We start from the raw sequence: 17,576 nt of genomic DNA, 5'->3' as shown, positions 1-17,576 counted from the left end.
ATTTTTGAATTAATGCTAAAATGGTACAATTCTTTTTAAAATGATCAAATGTTTTGAATACTCGTGGACATGATATATTGTATAAGAATTTGCTTCCCTATTGGTTTGTTTTTCACCTAGATGAGTTACATAAAGTTATATGGTGTCACACTATCCCTTTAAAAAATTGGGCACTAATATTATGCTCTCAGTATACCTTAAAATTGGAACTTATTACATGATGCTTCATTTTTGTTAAACTATGGTTTAACGGGGCCACACATCATTCCTGCCATTAAGCTAGTTTTATGATCGCAAGGGTATTCGTATTAATTTGCTCCATATGATTGTTTAATTTCAGTCAAGCAATAAAGATTAGGAACTTCATATTACTATGGATGGTCTGTAGATAAATTATGAAAATCCCATGTGGCACTTTTATCAGTTATATTCATAAACCCTAGACCTAAGCTATCCATCAAATAATTCTACTAAATTAATGTTATTTGTGTGTGCATGTCCATGTTCACATATATCGATCTACAAAGAAACAACTAGCAATTTATGTTATTAATATCCACTAAATTAAGTTGAAAACTCTTCAATGAGATATAATACCATCAAGCAATAGATAAACAAGCACAACAAACATCAAATGAAACCTGCATTACGTACAGGGCATATGCTGTTCATGAATCACAAAGCTACAGTTGTAGACGGAATCCCACATTCCATCAACTTGTACTTCCATCCCTCCACTCCTTCCCCAAGCGACTTAGACCCCCACTAGACGACCCACCACCACCCAAAGCATCCACTGCACTCCGTTGCATCTCCCTCGTACTCCTCCTCATCTCCTTCCCTTCTTCGCCTTCCACCACCATCCTCACCACCCTCTCCACCTCCGCCCTGCCCACAACTCCATCCCCTCCCGCCTCCGGCCTCACCGCCACTCCCATCTCTACCAATGCCCTTGCATTCATCTTCTGCTCTGCATAAAGCGGCCAAGCCACCATCACCACCCCGTGCACCACGCTCTCCATCACCGAGTTCCACCCGCAGTGCGTCACAAACCCACACACCGAGGGGTGGCTCAACACCGCCACTTGCGGGGCCCACGTCGCCGTCACCAGCCCTGCCCCTCGTGTCCTCTCCGAAAACCCATCCGGTAGATACGACGCCGTAAGGGCACCATCAACACCAGCTTCGAAGAAGCTTCCCGAAGCATCATCGGCTCTGGGAGGTCTTGCCACCCAGAGGAATCGTTTTCCACTCAGCTCCAACCCATGAGCCAACTCCATCATCTGCTCCGCCGATAGCGTCCCTGACTCCCTCCGCTGCCGAATGACACGTAAACAACCGAGTCACACGGCTGCTTGTCCAGCCACTTGAGCAGCTCCGATTCTACGTCAGCGTCTTTGTCTTTGGTTAGGGGTCCGATGGAATGAATCGTCGGCGTCGGCAGATTGACAAAGAAAGGGTGGTTTCTAAATGCGCTCAGCGTTACCGGCTCGATTTCTTCCCATGTGTTTACGAAAATGCCCTTGACCAGTGGGATCCGGTTGCACAGAGGCAAGACTTCTGGTATCAGAACATCAGGGAGAAGATCGTCAACCCACAAGGGCATGCAACCTGGAAGAAAAACACTCTCTTTGATTTTACCGTAGTCTCCCTTGACATCTGCATGAAGCGTAGGGAAGTAGATGGTCAACGCCAGAAATGAAGCGGAGGCGGTCAAGAAAAGATACGTTGGGATAGAGTGGTCGGCGGCGGTTTCGAGGGCTTCGATGCAAAAGGGATCGACGATCAGAGCTTTTAGCGGCGGTTTATGTGAGTGTAAGTTGGTTAGCACCGAGGGCAGTGAACGAAGGCTCTCTCGGACAATTTGAACTATCCGAATTGCTATGACGTCGTTGCTTGACACATCAACATGAGGGAGGTGGATGACGTGGAGATCGGAAGGGAGGGTGGGGTTGTTGTTGAGCAGCTGAAGCTGCGCGGGTGGTGCATCGGTGGTGATTGCAAGGAAGCTGACCTGGAAGCCGAGGTCGACGACCAGCCGTTTGGCTAGCTCGAGGAGAGGGGTCACGTGACCCACGCCCGGACTTGATAGCATCGCTACGTGCGGCTTCTGGGTGTGTTCTTCATCCACCGCCATCACCATGTTGAAGGTGCAAAACTGGGTTTATGAAGGATGGATCAGTTAAATCATTAACCACAAAGTCAACAATACTAAACTAAAAGTCTTCAAAAATAAATGAAAAAAATGAAGAATATTGTGAAAGGCGTATTCACTACTAGCAAAATCTCTAGTGGCCACCCATTTTGGATACACTTTTCTAAGTGTATCATTTGAGTAAAGCAAATGACACCCTTTTATATTTTTAGTATTCTTTGTTTTATGGGTACCGATAACAGTGACAAAATAAAAAATATAATCAATAAAAGTAAGTTAATACATTTATTAAAGACAAAAATCCGTATTTATTGCTAAATAAAATACTAAATTAATATATTATATTAAATATTCGGTAAGTATCTGAAATAGATACGGTTAAGAGTGTGAAGTAATAATATCTAATTATTTATTGCATTTAATTTTTTCAAATTTACAAATTAATCATCTTTCCTTGCAATCCGTATTGCAAAAAGTATCTGTGTCATTATTTTCTTGTGTTTTTATATTTAAAATGTTATTAGAGTTTTTGTATAATTAGTTAATGGGCATAATTGCAAAATAAACTATGCATATCTGTATCCATTAAATTGTCAAACGTTTAATAAAAATTGATGGTTGTTTAAATATAATTATTAACCAGATTACTTTGCCATCATAATTATGAGTTTTAGTTTGCCGTATATCTATTATTTCTAATATATTAGGTGTAGATTGAGAATAAGTTTTCAAAAAAAAAAAAAAAAAATTTAATTGAAGTGGTTAAAAGTCAAAATACAAATAAGATCACAAATCGTATTTAATTTTTATTAGCCACGTTCCTTGTTTTCGTATCCAATATGGTAACTAATAGCTACAATTTCAATTTCCATATCCAATGCTAATTGTACACCTTTTACCGTATCCAATGTTAGTTACGCATTGACTTTCCAAATCCAATTCTAATTGTGCATTGGTGCACTTCCATATTCAATCGTATTGCAAAAAATATATGTTTCATTATTTTCTTATGTTTTTAGATTTAATATGTTATTAGAGTTTTAGTATTATAAGTTAATGGGCATAATTGCAAAATAAATTATGCAATATGTATCCATTAAATTGTCATACGTTTAGCAAAAATTGGTGGTATTTCAAGTATAATTATTAACCAGGTTTAATTCGCCGACATAATTATCCATTTTAATTTGCCGCATATCTATTATTTCTAATATATTAGGTGCAAATTGAGAATGAGTTAAAAAAAAAAAAAAAGAGTTTCAATTGAATTGACTTACAAATAAGATTCCAAATTTTTCTCTAACATACGGATAATCATATTTAGTTTTTATTAGCCACGTTTCCTTGTTTTTGTATCCAATATGGTAACCAATAGCTACAATTTCAGTTTCCATATCCAATGCAAATTGTGCACCCTTTTCCATATCCAATGCAAATTGTGCACCCTTTTCCATATCCAATGTTAATTATGCATTGATAACTTTCCAAATCCAATATTGATACTAATTGTGCACGGGAGCACTTCCATATTCAATAACTGTGCACGTTGTGCACATCCAATGCAAACCACTCAATCATATTGATGTTGAGGTGCTATGAATTGAGGTTCAGGAAACAACATTTAATCAAACAAATTTTCAGTTGAAAAAGAGATAGCATCGATCATCAAAAGGTATCAATTTTTATTCCAATTATTATTGACATTTGTTCATCGATTTTTTTTAGTATCATTTATGACTTTAGAAATCAATTTTTATTTTCACCAAAAACTAAATACTCATTCCTTTTGTTTTTCTATGCAGCTTGATAACAAATCTTTGATCAACGATATGGACAGGGAATGGATATTTTTAGATAAGCACACTGATGAATATAATGCTGGATTGCATGCATTCCTCAATTATGCCTTAGAGCATGCTTCTTTTGAAGGTACAATCAAGTGTCCATGTAAAAGGTGTCATAATGGCTACAATAGACTGCCTGCTGTTGTTGAGCAGCATCTTTGGGTGGATGGCATGGATCCAAAATATGTTAACATCCCCTGGACTGAGCATGGTGAGCATTTACCAGCTGCAGTTGATCATATTATGGCAGGGCCTTCATCATATCAACCAGATTTTAATTTGTCGGGACCGTCATCACATCAACCAGATTCTGATGTGCAAGATATGTTGCACGATGCATTTGGTATGTACGAAGGTGAAGATGATTTACTAGAACCAGCAGAGACTACTGAAGGTCCATCCTTGCCTAACGGCCCTACCCCTGATGCACAAAGATTTTACCAGCTTTTAGAAAAAGCTGACGCTGAATTATACCCTGGTGCAGGAAAAAAGATGTTTGATTTTTTGATAAAGCTGTATCAAATAAAAGCATTGAACAGTTGGAGTGATGTATCGTTCACACAATTGCTTGAATTGTTAAAGGCTTATTTGCCCCCAGGGGAAACTCTTCCTGCTTCTTTCTATTTAACAAAAAAGTTCATCAAAAGTCTCGGGCTGACATACCAGAAAATCGATGCGTGTCCAAACGATTGCATGTTATATTGGAAGGAATATGCTTCAGACACAGTTTGTCATGTATGTGGTACAAGTCGGTACAAAGAGAACACCTCCCCTACAAAGAAGGTACCAGCCAAGGTTTTGCGTTACTTTCCATTACGGCCAAGGCTTCAAAGGTTGTACATGTCTCGCCACACCTCTGAATTTATGGTTTGGCATTCTGAAAAGAGACCACGAGATGGGGTTCTACGTCATCCAGCCGATTCTCTTGCTTGGGAAGAATTAGACAAAATTGACAATAATTTTGGCTCTGATGGTCGAAATGTTCGTTTGGGCGTAGCCAGTGACGGATTCAATCCTTTCGGTATGATGAGTTTGTCCCACAGTACTTGGCCTGTTATCGTTACTGTTTACAATCTCCCTCCTTGGTTATGCATGAAAAAGTCATACATGATGCTATCGTTGCTCATTCCAGGCCCTAAAAGTCCAGGGAATGACATAGATGTGTACCTGCAACCTTTGATAGATGAATTGAAAATTCTATGGATAGAAGGGGTTCCTACGTATGATGCATTAAAAAAAGAGGTTTTTCAGATGAGAGCTGCATTATTGTGGACTATAAATGACTTCCCAGCATATGCCATGTTGTCTGGATATAGCACAAAAGGATCTAAAGCTTGCCCAACTTGTGGTGAAGAGACTGATTCTTTTAGGTTGCATCACGGTAAGAAAGAAATCTACATGGGACATCGAAAGTGGCTGCCAGATAACCATATTTTTCGCACATGGTATAATAACTTCAATGGATCAACTGAGCATCGTAAACCCCCTAAACCAATGACAGGTTTAGATTGTTTGAGGGCGTTAAGTACATTGGAGTTCCAGTTTGGAAAGGGAAAGGAAACAAGCTCTAGTCGTAAAAGGAAACGAGTTCAAAATAATGATAACACAAAATACACAGGACCGTGGAGGAAGCAAAGTATTTTTTTTCAACTACCTTATTGGAAGGACTTATTATTGCGTCACAATATCGATGTCATGCATGTTGAGAAGAATGTTACAGAGAGTGTCATTGGGACTTTGCTTGGAATTGATGGAAAAAATAAAGATAGCTTAAAGGCACGCCTTGACATGGTCTTAATGGGTGTTAAGCATTCGCTCCATTCTGAGGCACGTGGTGACCGAACATGGCTACCCCCGGCGAAATACACTTTATCCAAAGACGAGAAGACACTAATGTGCAAAGTACTTGAGTCGGTTAGGGTGTCTGATGGATTTTCATCAAACATTCGTAGATGTGTAAGAGTTGATGAAAGAAAATTGGTTGGTCTTAAAAGTCATGATTGTCACATAATTATGCAGTATCTACTTCCAGTGGCCATCCGTCGTTCACTAAACCCAGACATAACCAAGGTATTATTGGAACTCAGTGCTTTTTTCAGACAATTATGTACCAAAGTTGGCACCGTAGACCATTTTCGTGCTTTGTCAAATCGGATTGCTGAAACACTTTGCAAATTAGAGATGATAATGCCACCATCTTTTTTTGACGTCATGGTACACCTTCTAATACACTTAGCAGACGAGGTAGCAATTGCAGGACCTGTGCAATTTCGATGGATGTACCCAATCGAAAGGTATGTCAAATAAATATGTTTTTTAAATAGCTTTTTTTTTTTTGGAAACATTTATACGTTTTAATTTCTGATTTATATATGAAAAAAGAAATTTAGTTGTTGACGTATGTTATAGTTATATAGATATATTGACAACATGATATATATGTGTATCGGCACTAGCATTTAATTACATAAACAATTTGACTGTTAACAAGCCATTCAATTTACTTTATAGTTACTTTACTAACGCTTGCGAATATATATATATATATATATATATTTATATTTATATAGCTACCCTATATATATCATATATATTTTGTTTATGATTGAGCTACAATTAATTTCATCATAAGGAGCGAATCTGTGAATGATATCATAGCTAACAATTAACCTTTTTTTTCTTTTTCTTTTTTCTTTTTCCTATTTTCTTTTGAGCCAGATACTTACATGACTTAAAAAAGTATGTACGCAATAGGAGTCGGCCTGAGGCAAGCATCGCCGAGGGTTATATAATTGAAGAATGTCTATCATTTTGCACAATGTATCTGTCAGATGGAGTTGAGTCAAAAAGAACAAGAATTGGTCGTAATGCTGATGACCCTGGGATTGTTCCTCGTGAAGGATTACCATTATTTGTCGGGATGGGACGATCTATAGAACCAGGACACGAGTTTACACTAACTGACCTTGAGTGGGAACGCGCACATACACATGTGTTGATAAATTGCCCTCAGATTAAGCAACATCTAGAGTAAGTTATTTAATATTAATTGTTCATTATTGTGCTACCATTGATTAAACATAATTCATGTATCACTAACCAATCATTGTTGACATTGTTAGCGACCATGTGGCAAACACACAGCGGACTAAGAATAGACGCACAACTTTGATGGAGGCTGAAAGACAAGCAAATAATACATTTTCGATATATTTTCAGGAATTGGTAAGATTTTTTTTTCCATATAAAGCATATCTTTTTATAACACTTGTGTCATATATACAAATGAAGCATCATATTTTAATAATACAGATTGAGAGAAGAGTACAACGAAAAGAATTTGTTGACCCAGACATTCGAGCCTTGGCTATAGGACCAGATAAAAAGGCAAGGCGATTCAACAAGTACATCATGAATGGGTTTCGCTTTTTGTTAAATCTATTGATGCTCAATCAAATACTCAAAACTGCGGTGTGTTTGTTAAAGCTGGGGTGAGTAGCTATGCTACTACGGGAGATCGTAGACCAAGGGATGGTGTAAAAGACTACTACGGTGTACTAACAGACATCATTGAGCTAGATTATCACCATGGTCGGAAAGTCTTATTATTCGATTGTGATTGGGCAGATAATAGAGTTCGCAATAGAGCCGTCAAAATGGATGAGTATGGCTTCATTTTGGTAAATTTTGATCATCTACTTCCTAAACCGGACACTCTCATTCTTGCATCACAATCAGTGCAATTTTTCTATGTTCAAGACCCAACTGAACCGAATTGGCACACAGTGATCCGAACCCGACCCAGAGATTTATTTGATATGGGCACAGACATAGAACCGGAGCCTTATGATGCCCAAAATTTGATTGTAGGGATTAACGATGACGGAATAGCAAGAACAGACATGGACGGTGTTCTAGTGAATGATGTCATAGAATGAAATTGAAGTAGTTGTTTTTTTTTTTAACAATTTTTTTTTCTGGTAATTATTTTGTTGCAACTTTGGTACTGTTTTTGTTTTTCAATATATTAACAATTTTTGTTTTTTAATATATTTACATTGTGGTGCCCTAATTATATACATCTACTGCTTAAAGAGAAAGAAACAAAAGAAAAAAAAGAAAAAAAACAAAAGAAGCTCAGGCCTGCTATTTACGCAATTACCGCCTCCACCTGTTTTCGTCAAGTGCTGCCGTGTGGTTTTGATGGAGCTCTGCGTGTTTGCTCCACACAGAGACAGTAAGGGTGATGGAGGGAGAGAGACGGTAAAATCGCTTCTATTTGAGATCGGTCGGAGAGAGACAGTGTATATCTTCCTTGGACATGATGAGCAGGTCTGGAGCTTTTGGGAGTTAAAGAGGAAGAATGCAGTACTACAACGAAATGATTGAGGTACGAAGCTGTGTTTTTGTTTGCATTTTACAACTGGGTATATGGTGCATTTAACTTCAATTTCATTTTATTATCAAGATTTGGTTTGGATTCAATTTGATTATGATCTGTATTGTTATGGATTTTGTGGCAATGGAAGAGTATTGGGGAATGAAGGTATTACATTCAACAGTCTCGATGAGCCAACAAGGCATCAATTTGCAGAACTGCTCATGTTGTTATCCTCACATGCAAATACCCCATTTCCTCTGCCCTCATCTGAAATTGTCCCTTTTCTAGTTGGCATTCTAGAGTCAGATTCGAGCAATGTCGAAGCCAAACAGTCATGTTTGGGTGCACTTCACAACCTATCCACCATGTTTGTCCTCCGATAAAGAAATCTCCGAGAAAGCTCTTGCAACATTGGGGAACTTGGTTGTGACCTTAATGGGGAAGAAGGCTATGGAAGAATCTTTTGTGCTTTTTCAAGCAGAGCGGATTTGAGGTAGAAACTATATTCCTTTTATTTTATTCAGAAATCAACTAAATTGAATTATATAAAGAGGCTGTTTAGAGTTTGTAGTCAATTAGAAAACCACATCTTCACGTTTTCAATTGGGGGACCTTCACGGATGCAGAGAGCGGGACAAAATAGAGTGAGAGCGGGAGCAAAATGCCTGAAATCAAAAGGGAAACAATGGAAAAGAGAAATTGAGCGGGACAAAGATTGTGTTGCCGCCAATTGTGTATTAAAATCCCTTCGAACTTTCAAATGGATAAGACGTGGTTCTGCTATGATACGCATATAAAACAACCACGTCTGTAGAAGTGGAGGTCAATTCCCTATCAGGTTTAACAATCAATTCTCCATCTCTATCATCTCTCTGGTCTCAGTTGGAGGAGGTTTGCTTATCTCTGTTAATTACTATTCGTTTGGAGAATGGGTATGATTGTTTATATTGATTTTTGTGGTTTTGACAGATGAGTCACCTATATGAGGATGAAGAGGATTACGAAGAAAATGGATATGACGATAGTGAGACACAAGATGTTGGTGGCGACTTTAATATTCAACAAGACGACGACAGCGAAACACAAGATGTTGGTGGCATGTTTCATCAGCAAGATGACGTCAATGTTTCATCAGAGGCGCCTGGGGGAATAAAGAAGCACCGTGGTCCAAACCAGAAGAATTGGGCAATGGAGGGTCGGGAAAAGCTCTTGTGGAATCGTTTTGGACTTCCTAAGGGTCCACGATTGAAGGTGGCAAGATTCTCAAGATTCTTGGGTATTTTGGCAAAAGACTTTACACTTTTTCCAATTAGTACACCTGACTACCGGCATTTCAATGCTAGTGACAATCTTGAAAGGGCTTGGAATCGTGTTAAGGTATATGTTCAATGTTTCAATCCTTTGTTAACATTGTCTTATATGTGACTTTCCATTATATTGATGCGTGTAAACAATTTGTGCAGGAAACTATTGATTGGTCTAATCCTTGGGTTGCAAGTTTGGAAGGTAAAATCAAGAAAAGGGTGAAGAGCAAGTTAAATGAACGGTGGAAGCACTGGAAGTCTCAGTTGCGTAAAAAATGGTATAAACCATTCATGAACACACCACGTAGGTTTCAAAAGCCTAATGATGATCGTGTCAATGAGCGTCAATGGAAAATTTTTGTTGCAAACATGGACAAGAAGAAGCACCAGGTACAAAACAATTATTTCATCTTCTTCATGTAGGCTAGATTTAATATAAAAATTCAAATGATACCTTTGTCATAGGGTATCCAACGCATAATAGATACTGAAGAAGATTCGTTGCTTTGTGTAATTAACATTATATAAAAATTTATAATATCAAATGAAATATTAAGGTATTTAGTATCGTATACGTATAAAACAAGTATTTTTATATTTCGATTAATATATAAATAGAAATTAAAAGAAAATGAAGAGAGAGAAAGAAAAACATTAATGTAACATTTAAAATAAAATAAAAAATAGAGACACCAAAGTCAAAAGCGTGGCTTTTGGTTACTGGAGCCTGCAATAGAGGATACCCTTTTTCATTCCGTGGCTGCACCGTACCTAATAACTTTTTGATACGGTTATCCATATTCTCTAGAGCAAAAGATACAGAAAAATTAAAGTGTTCTATAAGGCATATGCTAGTAGTGATCGGTCTTACCGCTATAATGTGACATTTTTGGGGTCTTTGCAAACGCTGGTCTGACGGCTTGCAAAATTGTAGCGGTGAATGGGCCTGGCCTGGACGCGAAGAGTGGGTTTGGGGCTGGCGCCGGGGTGCCTGCCTCTGCCAGGATTAGTCTCCGTTCTAATTGCTGCATCCTCTCCAAAATTTGGGTGGTTGCGTCGCCGGCGGGGCCCGCTCGGGCGCTCCGCGGAACTAACCCCCGCCCGGGAATGGGTAGATTGCCCTCAGTCCTTGCTCTAGTCCTCGAGCGGTGGGTGCGCAGCGATGACTCCGCCTCCTGCTCCAACAGTTGTGGGACAGGGGGTGGTCCCATTCCCGCCAGCTCAGGTGGGTTTGGCGGTACCTGCATTTGCACGATGGGTCCTATACCAGCGGTAGGCCGGCTGTGTCTGGTGCTGTGTGAATGCTCACTTCGTGCGGGGTTGGCGTTTGCGTCCAGCGTCCGCCTTAGCTCGTCGAAACGTGTCATCAGTGTGGCCACCTGGTGTTGGGCTTCCGCCTTCTCCTTGCGTTCCTGCTCGCGTTCCCTGTTTGCTTTGTGGAGGTCCGCGAGCGCCAGCTCATACAAGGCGGTGAGGTCCTGACCTGGGGGACGGCTGCTGCTTGGATTTGTTTCACCGCCTGGGTTGACCGGGGTGTTGAATAGTGCGCGGTTGATGCATACCGCTGGGTGGGCGGGTTGGGGAACGGCGGACTGGTCTGCCTGCTCTTCGACATTTCCCCCGCTACCGTTAGTCATGGTAATTGTGATGGGATGACCTTCTGTTCAAGGATTCCCACAGACGGCGCCAATGTTAATGTTTAAAAGTCTAGCGGTAGCTGGACTTTAGCTAACGCTGATCCGATGGGCGGATCGATACTTGTGTTGTTGTAGTTCCCGTTACCTGTCAAGTGAAATACAAAGGGGCGTCAGAGGGAGACCGCGCTGGGCGGTCTTCAGCTCTCCGATGCCTAAGTTAGTCGATGTATTTATGTTGACAAAGTAACAGTAAGCAAGTATTGAATGCGTAATAAATGAGGAGAGAGGAGATGACCTTTTATAGGTGAGGAAGAGGATGATCTTCTCCTTGTTTTCGATGTGGGACTGATGTGCTTCAGTTCCCAGTTTCAGTAGCTTCTGATGCTAACTTGACACGGCGCGTGGCGGCGCGTCGGCGGTGCTTTGGGGTTGCTCCGGGGCTCAGGCGGTAACCTGGCTAGCTGTATTTACGCCAGTCACTTATATGGTGGGCGTTGGTACCCCTGGCGGTACAATGAGCGTGGCTCATTATAGCTAATTATGCTTGCAAATGCACATGTATGTACAGCGCGGCAACTGTGGCTGCCATCTGCTGAGAGAAGGCACAACAATTTTAACCAAATAAGTGTTGACTGTTTGTGATTCACACAACGGGCTTCCACCGTTGTGCCATTTTTCATCACACAACACTCCGATACACAACGGAGATCATCCAAATCACACAACGAATTTGGTCCGTTGTCTGTTAGCTTTTTTGGCCTAGTGTACTAGTTGTTTGTGAATGAATTACGACAATCATATGTGGTACTTTTGTTAGTTGTATCCATAAACACCCTAGACCTAAACCATCCATCAAATAATTCTACTAAATTAGTGTTATTTATGTGTGCATTTCCATGTTCACATATCGATCTACAAAGAAACAACTAGCAATTATGTTATTAATATCCACTCAATTAAGTTGAAAACGCTTCAATGAGATATAATACTATCAACAATAGATAAACATTTAAACATCATATTCTGTAAGCCACATCTCTTCAGTACGTGCTTGAACTTCAATTGCTGCAAAACCTCAAAGTGCATAAGGGATCAACCCTAAAATATTCAAAACCTTTTGAACTTTCTTTCATTGTTTCAACTAGCTATCAATATTCATGGATAGTCAAAGTTCTATCAATCAATGATAAAAGTTTTGATAGATCATGAGTAAAAGTAAAACTAAACAAATCCATCTAGAAGGAAACGAATATATAGTAACTTATAAATTGCATGCTTACTTTGTCTGCAGTTTTTATGGTTATGACAACGAGAGACCCTTGTTATATAATTAATGAACAATTCTTAGGTTCACCCCGAGGGTGAATGAGCATATTCACCCCCATTGTCGATTAACGCATAATAACTTTATAATTTTCTAATCCAACCATTCATGTTGTATAACGTAATACAAAGATTAGCTTTGTAAAAAATCAATCAAATTAAAGACCTTTCAGTTATTCATTTCTATGAAATACATGGACGGTTCATCATAATAGTAGTAAGTGTTGTTAGAACCATCCATTTGTTTGATTCAATTAGATAATTAAACGATTTCTGATTAGATTGATTTTTTACAGATATGATCTTTAAAGGCTAATTTAATATATGTACCTTTGGATTATAAATTTATTAAATAAAAGTATGTTAATCGACAATATGGATGAATATGCTCATTCACCCTAGGGGTGAACCTAAGAATTGATCATAATTAATAGAATTTAATAGTCCTTTAGTTAGCAAGAAGCTGATTTCACCTCAGTTTCAGTTGCGAATTTTAATTGTGAAAGTAAGTAAATTAGACAAGGCCAAATAGGCAAATGCACAACAAAAGATTTGTTTGAGTGCATAATTCACAGCAATCTTAAATATGTACTGTTCTACACCCCATCATCTTCTACTCTCAAACCAAAATGCTAGCTTGCTCTTACTTTGGGGACGAAAAGAAAAAGGACAATCGATATTAGTTAGGTCATGACATATGAAGTGAGCATTTCATTGGCCTTCCATTTACCCAACGTCCAAACCCAGCATTAGGAAGGAAGGCAACCCTCAAATTCAAACACTGAGGGTTCAATACAATCTTTTTGATTCCCCACTAGCCGGTCGTATATGTAGCTGACACAAACATTGTCAGGTTGAAACTCACAACTACATTCTCATCTCGTTGCCTATTGATCGATCTCGTCTGAAACCCATCTATTCATTGTCATTGTTCGATATTTTGATATCTTCATGTGCACTGGTCTATACTCCATGTATCCCAACTCAAATGGCTCTACCGAGTATATTGCAAGAAAGTTGTTGTTGTACGAGATTGAGCCCTTTATGCTGTTGACATGAACTGTTGAGACCAAGTTGGGGTTCTCTATTTTAAGGGTTATATCCCAGTCAGCCCCAAATGTTGTGTTTGAGATGTTAAAGTTAGATAGAAAAAGAGAGTCGAGTTGGAAACTTGAAGTTTGGGGAACCAAGGACATGGAGGTGAAAAAAGAAGGCGAGGACAAGACTGTCCCAAATGTAACCATTAGAATTATGAGTTGGACTACGGTAACTTTAGAAATGTAGTGTGATTTCATTGACTGCTGAACATGAGGGTTTGAATTAGGGTTATTTGAAATTGGAAGTAGGGGTGATCTTTCTGGGCCTTCCGGAGCTGTGAAGTTAATTTCCATTAGAATTAAAAAGTTATGAGTGGAATTTAATGAAAGTCTTTCTGAGAAGATGAAAGAGAGATAGGTGCGAAGAAAGTTATTTAGAATGAGAATGTCTTGACAACTTAAATAACTTTTAGAGATCGTTAGAAACATAAATATTTACAATGGAATTTGTTAAAATTCAGTCAAAATGAAACGGTTTTAGGTATAGAAAATAAATAACTAGATTGAAAACGAACATGCATGTGCTAAAAATGTGTACATCATTTTTTTCAATTAATTAACAGACAAAACAAAAAAGGTTAAAAAATACGACCCGGCCCATTTTTGAATTAATGCTAAAATGGTACAATTCTTTTTAAAATGATCAAATGTTTTGAATACTCGTGGACATGATATATTGTATAAGAATTTGCTTCCCTATTGGTTTGTTTTTCACCTAGATGAGTTACATAAAGTTATATGGTGTCACACTATCCCTTTAAAAAATTGGGCACTAATATTATGCTCTCAGTATACCTTAAAATTGGAACTTATTACATGATGCTTCATTTTTGTTAAACTATGGTTTAACGGGGCCACACATCATTCCTGCCATTAAGCTAGTTTTATGATCGCAAGGGTATTCGTATTAATTTGCTCCATATGATTGTTTAATTTCAGTCAAGCAATAAAGATTAGGAACTTCATATTACTATGGATGGTCTGTAGATAAATTATGAAAATCCCATGTGGCACTTTTATCAGTTATATTCATAAACCCTAGACCTAAGCTATCCATCAAATAATTCTACTAAATTAATGTTATTTGTGTGTGCATGTCCATGTTCACATATATCGATCTACAAAGAAACAACTAGCAATTTATGTTATTAATATCCACTAAATTAAGTTGAAAACTCTTCAATGAGATATAATACCATCAAGCAATAGATAAACAAGCACAACAAACATCAAATGAAACCTGCATTACGTACAGGGCATATGCTGTTCATGAATCACAAAGCTACAGTTGTAGACGGAATCCCACATTCCATCAACTTGTACTTCCATCCCTCCACTCCTTCCCCAAGCGACTTAGACCCCCACTAGACGACCCACCACCACCCAAAGCATCCACTGCACTCCGTTGCATCTCCCTCGTACTCCTCCTCATCTCCTTCCCTTCTTCGCCTTCCACCACCATCCTCACCACCCTCTCCACCTCCGCCCTACCCACAACTCCATCCCCTCCCGCCTCCGGCCTCACCGCCACTCCCATCTCTACCAATGCCCTTGCATTCATCTTCTGCTCTGCATAAAGCGGCCAAGCCACCATCACCACCCCGTGCACCACGCTCTCCATCACCGAGTTCCACCCGCAGTGCGTCACAAACCCACACACCGAGGGGTGGCTCAACACCGCCACTTGCGGGGCCCACGTCGCCGTCACCAGCCCTGCCCCTCGTGTCCTCTCCGAAAACCCATCCGGTAGATACGACGCCGTAAGGGCACCATCAACACCAGCTTCGAAGAAGCTTCCCGAAGCATCATCGGCTCTGGGAGGTCTTGCCACCCAGAGGAATCGTTTTCCACTCAGCTCCAACCCATGAGCCAACTCCATCATCTGCTCCGCCGATAGCGTCCCTCCCAAAGTCACCGGAAACGCTGCTCCTACCGGCGAACCGCGTTCCGGATCGGACGAACCCAATCGCGGGGCGTTCGCGATCCGGATCGCCAAACAGAGCGAACTCGCGCCTTGGCGTCTTCGGCGGCTTTGAGGCTCCGAGCAGGGAGGACTAGTTTGGCGCAGCGCTTGGCTAACACTTGCGCCGTCTCGGCTCCGATCCTCCACACCTGTGATGATGACCGTGATGGAGCGCAGATCGGGGCAGCTATTGGTGACTTGCTCAACGGTGCTCTTGAAGCCGTAACTGCTGAGGCCGACGGAGAGAAGGATGGACTGCTCGCCTCTGGCTTTTTTGGTGGGTGGATGCACGACATGATCAAATTGAGATCCAAGATTCAGTTTGAGATCCAACAAAAAATAAATCAGCTTTCTTTATTATTATTATTATTTATTTTCTGTTATTTGTTAATTTACTTAATTATCCTCCTTAAGTTGAGTGTTTCTCATAGTATATTAATAAAGGTTATTTAGGTAAAATAAAAGTCATTCATTTATGGTATGGTTATCTATTTATTATTTTCTATAATTTTATTTAATATATGTAATTTATTTTAATTAAAATTAATTAATATATCTTAGCGTACCGCGTACCCTAAAGACTAGCGTACCACGTATCCGTACCGCGTTCCCGTACCGCAACGTTCCGCGTTTCGTGTGACTTTCCCTCCGCTGCCGAATGACACGTAAACAACCGAGTCACACGGCTGCTTGTCCAGCCACTTGAGCAGCTCCGATTCTACGTCAGCGTCTTTGTCTTTGGTTAGGGGTCCGATGGAATGAATCGTCGGCGTCGGCAGATTGACAAAGAAAGGGTGGTTTCTAAATGCGCTCAGCGTTACCGGCTCGATTTCTTCCCATGTGTTTACGAAAATGCCCTTGACCAGTGGGATCCGGTTGCACAGAGGCAAGACTTCTGGTATCAGAACATCAGGGAGAAGATCGTCAACCCACAAGGGCATGCAACCTGGAAGAAAAACACTCTCTTTGATTTTACCGTAGTCTCCCTTGACATCTGCATGAAGCGTAGGGAAGTAGATGGTCAACGCCAGAAATGAAGCGGAGGCGGTCAAGAAAAGATACGTTGGGATAGAGTGGTCGGCGGCGGTTTCGAGGGCTTCGATGCAAAAGGGATCGACGATCAGAGCTTTTAGCGGCGGTTTATGTGAGTGTAAGTTGGTTAGCACCGAGGGCAGTGAACGAAGGCTCTCTCGGACAATTTGAACTATCCGAATTGCTATGACGTCGTTGCTTGACACATCAACATGAGGGAGGTGGATGACGTGGAGATCGGAAGGGAGGGTGGGGTTGTTGTTGAGCAGCTGAAGCTGCGCGGGTGGTGCATCGGTGGTGATTGCAAGGAAGCTGACCTGGAAGCCGAGGTCGACGACCAGCCGTTTGGCTAGCTCGAGGAGAGGGGTCACGTGACCCACGCCCGGACTTGATAGCATCGCTACGTGCGGCTTCTGGGTGTGTTCTTCATCCACCGCCATCACCATGTTGAAGGTGCAAAACTGGGTTTATGAAGGATGGATCAGTTAAATCATTAACCACAAAGTCAACAATACTAAACTAAAAGTCTTCAAAAATAAATGAAAAAAATGAAGAATATTGTGAAAGGCGTATTCACTACTAGCAAAATCTCTAGTGGCCACCCATTTTGGATACACTTTTCTAAGTGTATCATTTGAGTAAAGCAAATGACACCCTTTTATATTTGGGTTAATGCTCATACACCCCAAATTTGGGAAAATACTTCTCATACACCCCAGTGTATTATTTTTGTTCCCTTTTACACAACTTTTTCTCACTTTCTTTCCTACCTACTCGTCTTTTCAAAATCCCTACCATTAGTACCCCTTTGTTAGAGTCTGCATCTGCATATGTCTCTTT

At 40.2% G+C, this 17,576-nt stretch overlaps 2 protein-coding genes and 1 pseudogene across 2 annotated transcripts; 2 read left to right on the top strand and 1 right to left on the bottom strand.

The window, feature by feature from the left end:
- Nucleotides 1-674: 674 nt before the first annotated feature.
- On the bottom strand, nt 675-2,230 carry LOC112166622 (annotated as a pseudogene).
- Nucleotides 2,231-3,984: 1,754 nt separating this feature from the next.
- On the top strand, nt 3,985-7,937 carry LOC112164181. Its single transcript, XM_024300411.1, has 5 exons — nt 3,985-6,293; nt 6,718-7,029; nt 7,122-7,224; nt 7,312-7,403; nt 7,499-7,937. The coding sequence occupies exons 1-5, from the start codon at nt 3,985-3,987 to the stop codon at nt 7,935-7,937; spliced, it is 3,255 nt and encodes a 1,084-aa protein (XP_024156179.1).
- A 1,153-nt stretch (nt 7,938-9,090) lies between these two features.
- LOC112164180 lies at nt 9,091-10,107 on the top strand. Its single transcript, XM_024300410.2, has 3 exons — nt 9,091-9,218; nt 9,350-9,757; nt 9,844-10,107. Exons 2-3 carry the CDS (start codon nt 9,350-9,352, stop codon nt 10,105-10,107), a joined length of 672 nt encoding a protein of 223 aa, XP_024156178.1. The 5' UTR covers nt 9,091-9,218.
- Nucleotides 10,108-17,576: the final 7,469 nt, after the last annotated feature.

Source organism: Rosa chinensis, chromosome 5, assembly GCF_002994745.2.
Source record: "Rosa chinensis cultivar Old Blush chromosome 5, RchiOBHm-V2, whole genome shotgun sequence".
NCBI lineage: Eukaryota > Viridiplantae > Streptophyta > Magnoliopsida > Rosales > Rosaceae > Rosa > Rosa chinensis.
Note: the sequence above shows the minus strand (reverse complement) of the source record. Positions and strands in the feature narration are given on the sequence as shown.